This window comes from Triturus cristatus, chromosome 4_2 (assembly GCF_964204655.1).
Source record: "Triturus cristatus chromosome 4_2, aTriCri1.1, whole genome shotgun sequence".
Taxonomy (NCBI): domain Eukaryota; kingdom Metazoa; phylum Chordata; class Amphibia; order Caudata; family Salamandridae; genus Triturus; species Triturus cristatus.
Window position 1 is genome coordinate 731,057,926 of NC_140586.1, and position 15,920 is coordinate 731,073,845.

The 15,920-nt window shown below is 43.6% G+C and overlaps 1 protein-coding gene across 1 annotated transcript in view; it reads left to right on the top strand.

Annotated features, from left to right (window-relative positions):
- The window catches only part of CC2D1B (coiled-coil and C2 domain containing 1B), a 654,195-nt gene that overhangs the window by 71,961 nt on the left and 566,314 nt on the right, over positions 1–15,920 (top strand). The window contains exon 6 of the mRNA XM_085602619.1: positions 12,933–13,067. Coding sequence (XP_085458745.1) covers positions 12,933–13,067 — 135 coding nt within the window. The remainder of the gene's footprint in view (positions 1–12,932; positions 13,068–15,920) is intronic.

The window sequence follows — 15,920 nt, forward strand, 5'->3', positions numbered from 1 at the left end:
ACCACACATACCTTTACTACGAAATTCGTAGTAAAGGCATGTGTGATAAAGTTAAAAGAATAAAAGGGGGTCTCCCCCCCCCCCCCCCCCCCCAAAACCGCACCTGATTCCGTCATTTAAAGAGAGATGTGGAGGCAAACGCGGTGTTAGAGGAAACGGAAGGGCACTTCCGCTTCCTCTTAACGATGTGGAACGTCACCAAGGAAGATCGAGGAGAGGAGAGGTAAGGGGGTGGTGTCGCAAAGGGGTAAATTTAAAAGGTAGATTTTTTGTGTGATATCCTTTAACAAGAAAATGCCATTAACATGCATAATTTAACAACGAAAATCGTTGTAAAAGTATGCGTGTTTAAGGCATTTTCGTGGTAAAGGATATGCGTGGTGATGGCATTCGCGTTGTAACGCATGCGTGGTAAAGGCAGCGTTACAACGGAATGCGTTGTAAAGTCATACAACCGATAGATGGCCACTCTGAAGCAAAGACTCCCACCGGATCTCCCTCTCTGCCCATGCCGCTGCATAATAGTCCGTGATACCGCTAAGCTCAAAACCCATTCCTCAAACTTAATTTGCATGGAGGTAAGAGTGAGTGAGTGAATGAATGGGTGATTGGAGGTGCTGGGTGTGGAAAACTGCTTGTCAAGCTAGTGATAGCTGTGAAAATTGTCCTGGTTATGATGCTTCATGTACTGAGGCATTGTGGACACGGGCATAGTTATATTGCTTTATATACTGTGGTAACATGGCTGCATGCTTACCTATTGTGCTTTTCGTGGTGAGGCAGTGAGGATGCTGGCCTGGCTGTGAAGTTTTACATATAGGAGCAGTGTGGAAATTTTACCTCGGAAATGTTACTGCTTATTTACCTATTAACAGCTGTACCTTCAGCAGCACCTTACTTGAATGGTTCACACTCTAGCTCTGGAATAATTAATAGAACTATTTACCTTCGGTGCATGCAGTATTTTGTAATGAGCACATGTGTATGCACATGCGTATTTGGGCCATCTAACCCAAGCTGCCCTTAGGCACTGTGCCGATCCTCTATGCATTTGAATACTTCATTAGCTTCATCTCAGAGTAATCTGCAAACATAGGTTTTTTAACTGATATATTTGGGAAACTGTTCTGTTGAATTCACCATTTGGACCTATGGTTTACGCAGTTTTCTTTAAATTGGAAATGGCATTAAAACTTCTTTCCGGGCATGCTTTTGGTTCCCAGTCGAGCCATGCCTGCCCAACACTTCGAAGACCAATGATTTAGGTGCTGATAGAAGTACAACAGCTAACAAAGCTGGTTAATACAGGAAGTATTTATCTGGGAATTACATTTAGTTTCATACTTGGCATGCAGCTTCTAGTTCCTATGTATTACCTAGGCAACAAATCGGCTCCCAGCAATCTAGTCAATACAATTCTGAAATGTTAGTAATGCTAAATTGGGAGGACTTCATGACATTTTAGTTCCTAAGACAATGGGTTTGTATAATTCCCTTCTGTACACCCAGGATGATACCCTGATCACCCTGGCAGTATTCCTTTTACTTGTGAATTGTTAGGATTTATTTGCAGGTTTTTAATGTGCCATGTAGACATGAAAGCATAAGTCCCACCTAACATTAGAGTGTTTCAACTTTAGGATTTAACTAGCTGCAGCTTCTAAAGCAATAGGGGACCGTACCCTTGCTGTTCTTTGTAGACCTACAAGACCAAAGAATTTCATTTCGGCCAAAGAGGAGTACTGCTTTACTACAGAGGTCACCTTAACCTTGTAAGAAACATTTTTGACCTCAATGCAAATCCTATTCCCTCCCATTTCAGCAAGCATCTTTGGACCTTCCCTCACAAATTGGTGCATTTTTTTTATCAGAATTAGAAAGTGGGAAACTTTTGTTTTTCTGTCTTTTTCTGGATGTAGAGAGACCCCTCAGAAATGTATCCTAACGCTAAAACCCCTAATCTTCTCTATCATTGTGACATTCTTGCAGAGTCCTTTAGAGAAGTTTTCTACATGCGCTCTTTAACGCAACCAGAAATGTTTCATTTTATTCTAGTAGGTAGGTTTTAATTTGTTTGGTGTAAGGAGACCTTGAAAAAAGGGAGGTTCATGTGATTTAACACCATTTTAGAGAAGTTGGTGCTTCAAGAAATTGGAAATAACTAGTAATATGTACACATTACTTTATTCTCCCCAGAATTTTAAAGATAACATTCTGAGATTAGCTGTCTTGGGGTATGTCAATGGTGCTTGGAACTGACTATCAAGAAAATCCGGCAAGGGGCTTTAGTAGCAGATTTAAAGTTTGTGGGGAAGGGTAATGCTTAATTTGTGCAGGTGGTAGGGAACAGTGCTCATTTTTGAAGAATGGGACTTATTTTTCATCTTTATACAAGATACACAGCCAGAAAAAAGCAAAAGATGGGAAAAACTGACAGTGAGAAAAAGGAGGGATGAAAAGAACCTGTAAGAGTGAGATGTAGCGAGGGCCATGGCCAGCAAAATGGTGAGCTAGACATAACCTCATGGAGCTCCATACTGCACTGAGACATCGTGCCTAATCCTGCTGCCCTGAGGCCCAGCGGTCCCCCAAATTTACATACCTGTGACTTGCTATGTTGGGGTGCGAACTTTCTCTTCCCAGGATACACATTGAAATCCACAAACTGGCCCTCTGTATTTCTGAATTTTGTCATGCTGCCTGTATCTTTTTAATGAGAATATAATATTTCCTCACTTTCGTAACAGAAAGTTTAAACTTTGTTAAGGACACAGAGGCGAGTTTTGCATATTATTCTTCCTTATTCCAAATTCCACCCCAGCAGTGTTTCACAAGCTTAATACAAAGAAATCAAGGCAAATAAGAAAACTACATTTCCCAGAAGCAAAGCAATTGGTTATTCACTAGGACCACAGATCTGCAGCCCAAGTCCCTAATAGCTGTCTTTTTCTCTTGTAACATCCTATTATTATTCATGCTAACAACACTAACATATGACCTCAAAAATAGTCTACTTCTGCTTCTGATCTGCACCTGTAGAAAGAAATGAAAAGTATCATCAACAGCACCAGTAACTTTAACCAAGTACCATATCATGCGAAAACAACCAAGGCAAAATCACTATCCAATACTATTCAACACCCTTATAACAGTTCCAACAGCACATGAAAAATTACCATTGTTTCTCATAGAGGCCATCAATACTTAAACATTCCTCTGGACCCCCAGTTACTGATGTGTGGGGAGGTGCCATCGGACGCTCCTTTCTGCGTTATTACAGTGGCCCGGGCATGGGATCTGGCAGTTAGAAAAGTTATTAAGAAAGCGCTGTATGCCCCGCTTTTACTGATTTGATTGTTGTGCCCTTTTTTGCACTTTCGAGAGTCTATGAACGTTGAGGGTTGGATAACGGGGGCTGTCAGACGGTGGGAGACCTGTACTTAAATGGCTCTTTAATGCTGTTAAAGGATTTAGGAACCCACTGCGGGATTGATGATCGTCCGTATTTACAGTATGCAAGTATTTCAAATACAGTTCGTGAGATATGGCCAACCTTCCTGGAGGAACCAGAGCAGTCTCATGTACTTGGAGTGATCCTAGATCGGGGCTCCTTTAAAGGAATCATATCTCACCTGAATGTAGCCTTGACGGCAAATAGGAAGATGGTGACAGGAAAATGGCGGGAGATGTGGGACAAGGAATTTAAGTCTCCACTAACGGACATAGAGTGGCGCAGGGTGAGAACACAGGAAGGAGTGGTGGCCAGTAATACTTGTTTCACATCAGTGCACTTTTATTTTCTCCACCATGCCTACCGGACCCCAGCCGACTACACAGGGTGTACCCGGCGAGAGCACCGAGATCTAGTAGTTGCGGGGCAACCCCTGCTGACTTCTGTCATGTGGCATGGACTTGCCTTTATTCCGCTCGCACTGGCGTGCAGTGGGTGAGGAAATGCGAAAGTGACTAGGGTGGCAGTGGAAATTGCAACTTGACATTGTCTGTTGGGGCTACTGCCCCTCACTAAGAAGGGGAAAAAGATGCTATAAAAATTTGATCAGTTTGGTCTGTTATTGGCCCGCTGACAGATAGCCATACACTGGGCTAATCCATGCCCCTGGCGCTTACGAAATGGAGGGCTGATTCGTTGGAGTGGGCCATGACCGAGGAGAGTAGACTTTGGAGATTGCGCACGGATGAACATATGAAGCAGGACTTTCAGTTGTGGTAGAGTATGTTGGACATATTGGGGGAAAATACTAGGGAACAGCATGGAGGGGAAAACTCGGATGGCAGTGTGGAGGAGGGAGGTACCAATACAAACGAGAATCATGAACGGAGAGAGTCCGCTGTTGCACAGGGGTTAGCTGATGACTCTCCATTGATGGCTCAGACCGGCTCTGAGTGTGGTGTATCTGAATAACACCAGTGATGGGTTCGGTTGTGGGGGCCGGGTGCCCTCCCCGCTCCTGTTGGCTGCACATCAACACACAAAGTTGGGGGCAGGAGGGGGAACATTCGTTCTCCTTTCTTCTTCTCACCATGAGATGGAGGGATTGCAGCAGGATACCCTACCTAGGGCCTGTACACCACACACACATCTAAATGTAACTGTGTGGAATCATTGTATATTTGCTGCATTGTTACTTCTCTGTATTGCTTCTGTTGAAAAAGCTTAATAAATATAAACATTTAAAAAAATATTCCTCTGGCCAAAAAAAACCTAAATGGCACCAATATACAATTTCTGAGATCCGCCAGGTATAAGAATAAAATCCATCAGCTTCCCAGTTTTGGTGTACTCGCTTATGTAGAGGATGTGACGACTGTGGCATCTGTATGGCAACTGGTTCTGAGCTTGAAAGCGGGCGGGGTGCAGAAATGTATCCAAGTGCCTCCTTGTGGGCAGATACCTGCACCAAAGAGGTGTGAGCTCCAGCCATAGTGACACTGCAACCACACCAGCCGAAAGAGTGCCCCTGCTGTGCCTGCACATTGCTGGGAGCTACCCAACTCCCTAAAGGAGAGAGGGCCCGCAGCAGCTCCTGGCGCCGCACCAGGAGGCAAAGTTGAGTAAGAAGCTCCCCGAAAATAAGAACCTAATCACAGAACACATTACATTTACCAACAAAAACTTTTGTTATCCCAGAATTATGTCATAATTAACATTTATACAACAGTTGAACGAGGTCGGGAAAGGGGGCTGCTCTTACAACTCAGCTTATGAACTAGGTCCAATCCCTGACTTAACTGACTATTCGAGCAGGAAGGAAAGATGTCACGAGAGAAGAAGGACCAAATATTGTGGGCTGGGACCTGTGATTGGTGGGTCTTGTGAATGATCATTTGCCTGTTTCTGGCAAAGTAATTTTTCTTGTTTACCTTCATCAACCTTAGGCTAGCCAAAGATTGAGTTCAAACATGCAAGGATCCAAATGTATGCTTTGCATCGGACATGCAGCTATTTGAAGCTGGTGAATGATAAACTGAGGACCCCATCACAGTCCCTCTGGATTACTGATTACCAATGCATGGCTATCTATAATTACAGGTGCAACAAATACTGAAGATTCCGAATTTGCTGCCGAGGGTCCTCTGAAAATGGGGGATTACTGTGAGAATCGGAAATACCGCACACAGTTCCTGTGCCAAATCCACACTTTTTATCCCCATTTGCACCTGTAGTTTAGTACAGGTCGGGAGGCTGGGGCTTTATTGGAAATGCATTCTTTGTAAATCCTGATTAAGCCAGATCTGCAGGTTTTTTCAGCAACCTTTCAACCATCTGTGCAATGCTACATACAAAGCAAATCTGAGACTTTTGAACATGATGCTGTGCAGTAGCCACATTATTCTTCTAAACTATTTACTGGTGATTAAAGCCAGCAACCAGAGATTACACGCATAGCGCTCTCCACTGAGTGCATTATCCACCAAACCTATTTTACCAGAATTATAGACTGGGACTTGGTGAATATTCATACGCATTCACAGCAAATACTTGAAGTGGCTATTTGTTTTAAAGTGCACTCTATTTATAACCAGAAAAGTGGGCCAGAATAGCGTTACTTAATTATTTTACTAGCCAAGTTCTTTGGGCAGAGATTGTAAAAATAATGGACGTGTGCTGGCACACCAAAGGCTGGCTTTAATTGACTGGCGCGAATTGTGATAATATATTGTAACAAGATTCTGGCTTAGTGACTTTTCCTCTCCACGTATTTTCTTTCTATGCTCTCCATGCCCCCGGTGTGTGGTCCTAGTGGCGTAGCTAGTTTGCAATGGGCCATAGTGCAGTCATAGTAACTGCCGGGGCCCCTCACTCAGGAGCCCTCTTAGTCTGTCAGGTGCCTGTGACACTCCTCAAGCTCCTTTGAGAGTCTGTCATACAAAACTCACTACCATTTCTGCAAGTCAAAGTCCTAGAACTAAAAAGCATTACAAGAGCCAGCAGTTTTGAGCCTTGTAAACTGCATGCACACAATGGCATAACATGCAAGGACACCACACTCTCGTTGCTGCCGTCAAATAGGCATACCCCTCATGCTGCACTCATGAAAGACAGTGTTAATCCAGCATTCACAAAGGCACATCCCTCACATTGCACTCGAAATATGGTGACTGTCCTGCACTCACACAAGCACAGTGCTCACACACAGGTTCACCGCTCACTAGCAAGGAGCAGAGTTTGGATCAATGGTAGCATAGGAGACACAGGTGGAGTATGTTGTGCACTGGTCCAATAGTATAATTCAAAGCTCTTAAAGTACATTATAGTGAAGCCTGATGTCCACTAAGGTCCTCACTTGGACCAGCGCTGTTTGTCTGATCTTTGCAGGGAAGAGTCTTGGCATAAAAAAAGTCCCACTTTCCTTTTAAAAAACAAGGTGGTGGTTTTCTTTGTAGTGCAATCATATGCTAAAATAAAAAATAAAATAAAATGTCAGTAAATTGTGAAGGGCATGTGACTTCAATCAAAAAAATTTAAAAAAAGCCTTGCACTGGTCTGCCATCTTGAAACAGTGATAAATATGTATGCAGAATACTGTTTCAAGATGCTGGCACGGTTTTGAAGCTTGCAGCAGTGATGCCTGGTGCTCTACGTGAGGTAGTTATGGTCCAGTAACAATGACAGTGAAGCTGCTGGTACTCTCGTTACTCAATTAGCACTAGTCTGCATTTGCAGGTGAGCTTCTGATGGATGAACTAAAGGAAATATCTCCTGAGGTTGGACGTCTCTTTATGCAAAGTAACACAGAGTAAGGAGGAACCTTACATCCTTAAGACCAGTGGGTGTCTACTAGGTAGACCAAACATTGGCAACAAACCGAAAGGCTGAAAAGGGCTGATCCACTGCCCAATTGTATGTGTGCTGTTCTGAAGAACTGAACTAACATCTGAATGACACTCTGTGTGAGGAATAACTGAAGTGGGTTTACCTAAACTCCATTTTCTCAAAGCAAGATTATGAACTGTTTTTGAGAAAACATGAGTCTGGTGAGACCCGAAAAGAGTTTTTTTGGTCAGACCTTAAACACACAGAAATCGATAGAGCTCAGGGAGCAGGAGCACAGAGTCCTTGGCTCACATGAATAAGACCTACAGAACCGGTCAAGAGCATCACAGTCTTCCCTGAAAGACATGAAACAAGTGTGGTACTAAAGGACCAGTCAGTGCTAGCTTCCTTCAAAGACATGTAACAAGTGTGGTACTGAGGGCCAGTGCCAGCTTGCTTCAAAAACATGAAACAAGCATAGTAGTGCAGGGCTACTCAGTGCGAGTTTCCTTCAAAGACGTGAAACAAGTGTGATATTGCAGTGCCACTGCAATCTTCCTTAAAAAACATGGAACAAGTGTGGCACTGGGCAGCACCATTTAACGCCTCCCTTAGATATTACTAACAAGCAGCATTTCAGATTTGGTACAAGTGTAAGGAACATCACAAGTTGTATGCGTGCAAGCTTGACTTAAACACCTAGCAAGAATTCCACATACGAAACGGGTACATAGCAAGAATTACACATACAAATCAGGTACAGCTTCAGACAGAAGTACACGCTGCCCTCACATCCATAGAACACATATCAATCTGGTCAGAAACAATGCAAGCATTGCTTGCATGCGCAAAACATGGACAACACGTGCAGCTACAATACAAGCCTGTGTGTAAACACATACACACAATGCGCAGCATTAGGCAGCAGTGTAAGTTCGATCACTCACACAATCGGTACAAGAAGATCATCAGCAGTGCAAGTTAAGATATCTGCACATGCAAAACAGATATCGCACTGGCAGCAATGTGTAAAGTATAGAGGTGGCTGGCCCACTGAAGGCGCTAGCCAGATTCTAGGCTCTGGTTCAGCTCCAGATCCTCTTGAGTTCTCAAGACCAAAATAAGCTGTTCTTTCTCGTGGCTTCTGTCTGCTCCCCATGCTCTAGCCTCATGCACTAAGAATGAAATACAAGGGAATAAACTGTGATGTCAAACAGGAGCGAGAAAGGGATAGCAATCTAGTGGCTGAATTACACAATGTGAAACCAGAATACCTAGGATTAATCCCGGTTTAGCCACTTGAGCAAATCTAGTGATGCTAGGAAATTCTTTTATTTTGTCGTGCCTCCTATTTCTTCATTATTGCACATGAGAATACCATGCAGTAAGCGCGCATGTGAGCTGTACAAAAATATTTTACTTAATGAGGTATAATATTGCTATGTGTAGAATAAGAATATAGCCCATATATAGGGTAAACATGACCGCTGACTTGCCTTTTAGTTCAGTAATGGTATTGTCGTTAGAGTGGGGGTGAGGCCATGAATGTTTCTAAGTTCATGTTTGAAGACCATCACTTTTAATAAACTCCTCTCAATGAAGTGATATAATCTGATGTACTATGGTTAAACGCATGTCAAAAAAATATACTTTTTTTAATTTTAAAGACACTTTATCATATTTTTACGTAATATTTAGTGCATGATTTCATGGCACATGTTTCAGACTTGTCTGGGTTCTTAGAGCCAAGACAGACTCTTGACTCGGCTCTCCCTGTTAATTTGTAGCTCACCCACATCTAATACATTTTTTAGTATAACAGTTACTTGAGTCCCCCCTCTCTCTCAGTATCTCGCTCTGTGGAGCAACATCTTGTTTTCTAAGATTCTGTTTGGTTTTCATGTGTCTTAAAAGGCTTACAATTCCTACTTCTGGTTTTAATAAGGAAGAATTGTGCATTAGTGAACTCGAGAAGTTGTTTAAAGTTACCTGTGTGTTTTAGCAGCATAAAATGAAACAGACAATGTTCAAATCATTCATTTTCCCAGTTCCAGCACTCAGTCTATAGTCTTTTACTAACTACCATCATCTGCCCTTCACCAGTCAGGCTGAACTCCGTGATTATTGTGACAGTCTTGTGTTCAGAAGCCACCCAGCATCATGGGCATAACTTCTTCTTTGACTTCTGCCAGTGTCAGGCAGCCAAGGCCGAATGGTACACTATGCATTTACAGAAGCAAGCATGTGCACTGCTCAGCCATTCAGTGCACACACAATGAGGCCTTTGCATTGCTCCTGCAGGTGCCTTAGTAGGTTCTGCGACTCAAGTCTGACTCCTACAGCGGAGGGAATCTGAGCTAACAGTAAGCTCCCACTTCTGAAAGTGCTGCAAGAGCTCCTGTGGCCCAGGTAGGCAGTGGCGCTGGAACAATTTTCAGACAGGGGAATGCTGCCATCGATGTTACATCAATGAACTCGTAGGGCTTCTGAAAAATCCAAGCATTACACAAAGAGCAAGTGTCACAAATGAGCCATGCCCATTCAGCATGGAGAGCAGTGGAGGTGTAATAAGAAGCTGGTGCAGCATATAGGAGCACACTATCACAGATATATTACAACAAAAATGGTGTGGTAGCCACTTCAATTTACAGACAGACTATTTTCCATTGAAATGATAACTAAATTTGCATATGCATACAATTTTACTTTACTTTACAATCTTTATTTCGAGTCATAGAATCATAAAAGAACATGTCACAAAAATAATTCCAATCAAATTCAGATATTACATATACATTTTCACTAAGAGATGAGATATATATAAAAGATGCTACAGGGTAAAATTTCCAATTTGTCAAAGGGCTGTAATGCGTTGATCATCTTAATTTAATGTAAATATAAAGTGCAAGTGCATACTCAGTTAACACAGACCAACAAGACATTTAGTTAAAATTGTGCTAAGAAATAAATAAAACATTCACTAAATACCAATGAATTTAATTCTAACTAATTTAAATTCATTTAGGTTGTACTAAGCAAGGAAATCAGGTGTAATATGGGTTAGAGTATAATATCTGTTAAAAACCAAGTACTAAAACATGAATATAATAAAGTTACATTAAAATTGAAGCCCTCTCTTTTTCCTTAGGTAACTAGAAGCCAACAAAAATCTAACACCAAATACAATGAGTTGTGAGCTACCTGATTTTAGTATTCTCAACGCCGCTAAATAATTCCTAGTATCCAAGTTCTGGCACAGTGGCTTGATCCATTTTCTTCTGGGAATTACGTATGCAGGGCAAGATAATAAAATATGTGCAATGTCTAATTAATATAGTACACTTTTAGGGTTCCTTCCCAAGGTCTGTGACATGACCCACTTGGCTGTAAAATAATTTATCTGGAGTATCTCGTATCTAAATTTCAAATAAAGTGTCTTTGCTAATTGAGGTTCAATCATGTCCAAAAATTGATCGAAACTTGGGGTCATTTTTAAAAGACCGAAATTGTATGGTAAATGTTCCTGAAGCGCAACCTAAAGTGACTCTGTGCAGGATAAAGTTCCAATGAATACGCTTGATTTCGCTCTTTGAATCTGACCTCAGTAGGCTGGGATTTACCCAGAACCTGCTCAGACCCAAATCCAGGAGCCATTTCCGCATGTGGGCAAACCAGGGGAAAGTGAGATGGACATTAAGTTCCAATAGTTCACGCAATGTCTGCCTGTATGTTTTTAATTCCTCAGTGGTCCAAATTCTAACCCAATAGGACAAAGATCTCCAAATCGCTAAATGCTCCAATCTTTTAATGCCAGTGTCATATGTTAGTGGGATCACTGGGGTATTTCGGGGGATTGACGTAAACAATCATCATTTTATTTTCCCCAACAATTAAAGGCTGTAGGATTTCGCCACCCCAGATCTCTGATTTGTAGAGGGCAGCAGTTTGGGCCCTAAATTTGTAGACACCCAGGGCTGGGGTAATGGCCTTTGGCACAGTAGAATGTTGCTTCTTTACTATAGGGAGGGAGTTTTGGAATAAAATTGTCCTGGCCTTATTTATTTGTGGCTTCCACAACAGTTTTGAATCAAGTGTAACCCCCAAATATAGGAAGTTGGAAACAATTTTACTGATAAAAGTATATAGCGCACAAATGATAAAGTGGGGAAACAGGGTTTCTGGGAATATTTGTCATTGGCACATCACCATGTAAAGTGTCTTGGTTTTGTTTTGATCCAATGAACATTTTTGTTTCCATCGCACTTTAGAATTAGAAAAGTGCTTAATTTTGGCTTTTCTGTTTATTTTTAAATAGTTTTTTAATGCTGTTGTGTGTTGGAAGAAAACGACATCCTACAGTCTTTCCATTGACACCTGCAAGATTTTCATATTGTTCACTTTACAAAAACAGCAATTAGTCAGAATACTAGACTGACATTTGACCTCCTTCTTTGAACACAACAAATGTGACTAGATACAAATAAAATGTACGGTCATCTTTAATGCTCCTTCACCGTGGGGACTCCAGCATGGGTATTCAGATGCCTTTTCAGGGCACAAGGGGTGGTTTTAGGTGGAGCCTCAACCACCTCTGGGCCCAGATGCATTGCACCGGCTTCACCACTGGAAGATACGCCCCGGTGTGGTCCCTGTATTCATGGTCTCCCTTCTCGGCAGTCAGGTGAGGCGTCGGATGGAATCCTGCTTGTTACCTTCCTTCCAGTTTTCAAATCTTAGGAATCAGCAGCCAGTCAGAAGTCTTAGAATCCTGGTAGACTGCAGCGAGCTTACGAAAATTCTTATTTCTCCATTGATGCAATACCTTTTAAACACATTGCTAGATATACAGATATATATAGATGTATTTGACTTTCAGACGACTGTGGCTGTTTTTGCAGCTTATTACTTGGACTTGTGTGGCTTTTTCCGACTCACAGCGGGGCTAACTGAAGCATTGGCAGCGTCCAGTGCCTCCTGAATTCTTACTTACACTGCCTGTTGAGTCTCTGTGAAAGGTTGTATGCGTTGCACCGCTGCTGTGAACACGTTAGAGCTGTGCAGAGAGCGGTACGGCTGAGCCCAGGGTTGCGAAGAAGAGATAGTGTTGTGTGGTCGAGGGTCTGCCACCCAAGTTGGCATGGTATGGGGAATAATGTAAGTGATTTGCAGTTTTTTGCAGTGCACAGGCTCTGTGGCATTATCCATAACATAACATAACAGTTTTGTATACAGTGGAAAGCGAACGTCATGGCCAGAAGCGCAGCAGGCTAGCGGTTTACAAACCGTCTCTTCACGTCCTGCTCTCTAAATGCCGCCCCGCCTTTCTCGTTTCCTCATTCCTTGTTCCACCTCAGGAATAGGTTTGAAAGGACCCACTGTTTTCAACCGACCCTACAGTACCTTGCTACGCTTTCTGTGGTCGTCCGTTTCTTCTCACACCCACCGACCGAAGAACGTATTTCCTCTGCACAGCGGCCGTCGGGCGCTGTTGCGACACCATTGAGCCGCGCCACAGGTTCAAAAGCGTGAAATAAGCGTCGTGACTTTTTGATGATTAAAAAAAAAACCTTGCGCGTTGTTACTCGTGAAGCGGCGCTCGCGCGGTGCTTTGCTTGACCAGGACCTGTCCTCAACCTTCTTTTCTGCCCTGTTTTAGGACGCCATGGCCCCGGTTGTCGGGGAGCTGCAGCAGACCCTTCACAGCAGGATCGAAAACTACAAGGTGGCCATCGGAAACGCGAGGGAGGCCGGAGACGCGTCCAAGGTCCGGCGCTTCGAGCGGGGCCTGAAGGTATGCATTCGTCATTCATTCACACGTGCTTTGTGGCTGTGCCTTCCCCGCTCACGTCATACGTACCCCGTATTCAGATACATACATCAGAAGCGTCCAGCGCAGGCCCAGGAGGGACGCGTCACTGAGACCTCGAGGCTAGCCTCTGGCTATGCAGATGAGTTACATGTAGATTGTCTATCAAAATATGTTATTTGCATATACTATAATGTTTAAATGTTGGCATGCATACTACTCACCTGCTGAATCGTATAGTTTGGCATACACTCCCGCCTGGCCTCTTTTATGCACACGCCTTTCTCTGCCCAACTGCACAGTTTCTGACTTTACCTCAGGTAGGTCGGATGGCTCAATGAAGTTTTTAAGGATCTGTTGAGTAACCACCAGTAGGTCACTGGTTGGAATTGCAGCTGTGTTGACTCAAACTTTTTTCTTTTAGAGGTTGAGAAAATAAGTGCCATTAGGTTGTGTAATGTTAACACCTGCTATTAATTCGGTTAAGAAACTGAACTAATTGCAACCCTTGATGTATAACTTCTTGATTCATAAGTATGTCATTTGTACGTTTTGCGCCAGTTATTTCTCGGCATGTGCAGTATTCCCGGGGCATGGGGAAGGCTTATAAAGGACTGGTAGTTTACAAGGGGTGTGCTGTGCCTGCGTGCATTGTTTCAATGCCTGCTGTAAGAGTCTGTGGCGACTACGGTGTGTGTGTACGTGGATGAAGAGTAAGAGGAATGCCCCGTGCCCTGCTTCTGCTCCTCGTTTAGGACAGCCCGCATTTTTAGATGCAGATTTGATAATTAGGGTGTTTTTTTTTGTCTCGTACCATCGTAAACATCTATTTTGTAAAACGCATTACAAGGGACATCTTTAGGTCTGACTTCACAGTGCAGCTATCTGCAGGATCTTTTGTTTCCAAAGCATTAAAGTACACCTAGAGCGTATTACTCTCTCACCTCATGCTGGTGGCTGTTTGGTCCCCTTTCTACCCTCTATGAAGTCTGTCTGTCTTCACAGTGCATCTGTCTGCAGGGTCTTTTGTTGTCCCCTACTTAGAGTATACCTAGAGCGATACCCGGTTCTACCCAGAGCAGTATTACTCTCTCACCTCATGCTGGTGGCTGTTTGGTGCATCTTTCTACCCTCTATGAAGTCTGTCTGTCTTCACAGTGCATCTATTTGCAGGGTCTTTTGTTGCCCCCTGCTTGGAGTATATTTAGAGTGGGCCCTGGTTCTACCCATAGCAGTATTACTCTCTCACCTCATGCTGGTGGCTGTTTGGTGCATCTTTCTACCCTCTATGAAGTCTGTCCGACTTCACAGTGCATCTATTTGCAGGGTCTTTTGTTGCCCCCTGCTTGGAGTATATTTAGAGTGGGCCCTGGTTCTACCCATAGCAGTATTACTCTCTCACCTCATGCTGGTGGCTGTTTGGTGCATCTTTCTACCCTCTATGAAGTCTGTCTGTCTTCACAGTGCATCTATTTGCAGGGTCTTTTGTTGCCCCCTGCTTGGAGTATATTTAGAGTGGGCCCTGGTTCTACCCATAGCAGTATTACTCTCTCACCTCATGCTGGTGGCTGTTTGGTGCATCTTTCTACCCTCTATGAAGTCTGTCTGACTTCACAGTGCATCTATTTGCAGGGTCTTTTGTTGCCCCCTGCTTGGAGTATATTTAGAGTGGGCCCTGGTTCTACCCATAGCAGTATTACTCTCTCACCTCACGCTGGTGACTGTTTGGTGCCCCATTCTACCCTCTATGAACACGCTTGGTAGGTGGAGCAGTGTGCGACCAATTAGACTTAACTTTATTTTCAGGCTCCCTTGAGCCGGTGGAGCCGACGGGCTCATGGTTACGCACCTGCGCGCTACGAGAGGTACTTTACCTGATAACGATTTTAGCAGCTTACACAGCAACCCTACACACTTTCCTACTCCCTGCTGACGAGAGGCAACTACCTCGAAACACGTGTCCAGGGATGGCTAACGCTACTCATACTTGCATGCATTATACGGGCATAGGCGTACTCGCCGACGCTGACCTCAGGGACCATTTTTCATTGGGGTAACACGCTTGGTAGGTGGAGCAGTGTGCGACCAATTAGACTTAACTATATTTAGAGTGGGCCCTGGTTCTACCCATAGCAGTATTACTCTCTCACCTCACGCTGGTGACTGTTTGGTGCCCCATTCTACCCTCTATGAAGTCTCTCTTTTTTTATTTTTTATTTCTTTTTATTAACATTCATCGACATAGGATATACAGTACAGAGGACGCAGTACATCATCACATTAGTGGAAACAGCGAGTAAACAATTCTGCACAACATTACACTGCAAGGACAAGTGACTGGGTAGGGGGTCCTCCTGGTCAATGCTACGTGGTGGGCTGCAACTATCCCCTCGGTTGGAGTTCCACGGGCATCAAATTCTGGACCATTTTTTTGGGCAACCTCGGGCTGTGTAGACAGTCTTTTCTCTATACATGCACCAGTCGAGATCTTTTTCCCAGGCCTCCACTGAGGGTGGTTGTGCCGCTCCCCATAGTTGTGCAATATTTCTCTTTGCCAACATTAATCCCAGTTTGGCCCACTGCGTTTGATAACTGTTCAGATCAGTAGGCTCCCATAAATTCAAGAGGCATCTACGTGCCTCTGGACGGAGGACCACTGTGAGAACATCGCTTAATATGCTGTGTATTTGCCGCCAATAGGATTGGATGTGTTTACATTCCCATATTATGTGCATGAGTGTGCCTTCTTGGCCGCACCTCCGCCTACACCCCCCTCCCTCAGCTCTGCCCATTTGTACCAGAAGAGGCCCCGTAATACACACCCTATGTAGTATCTTG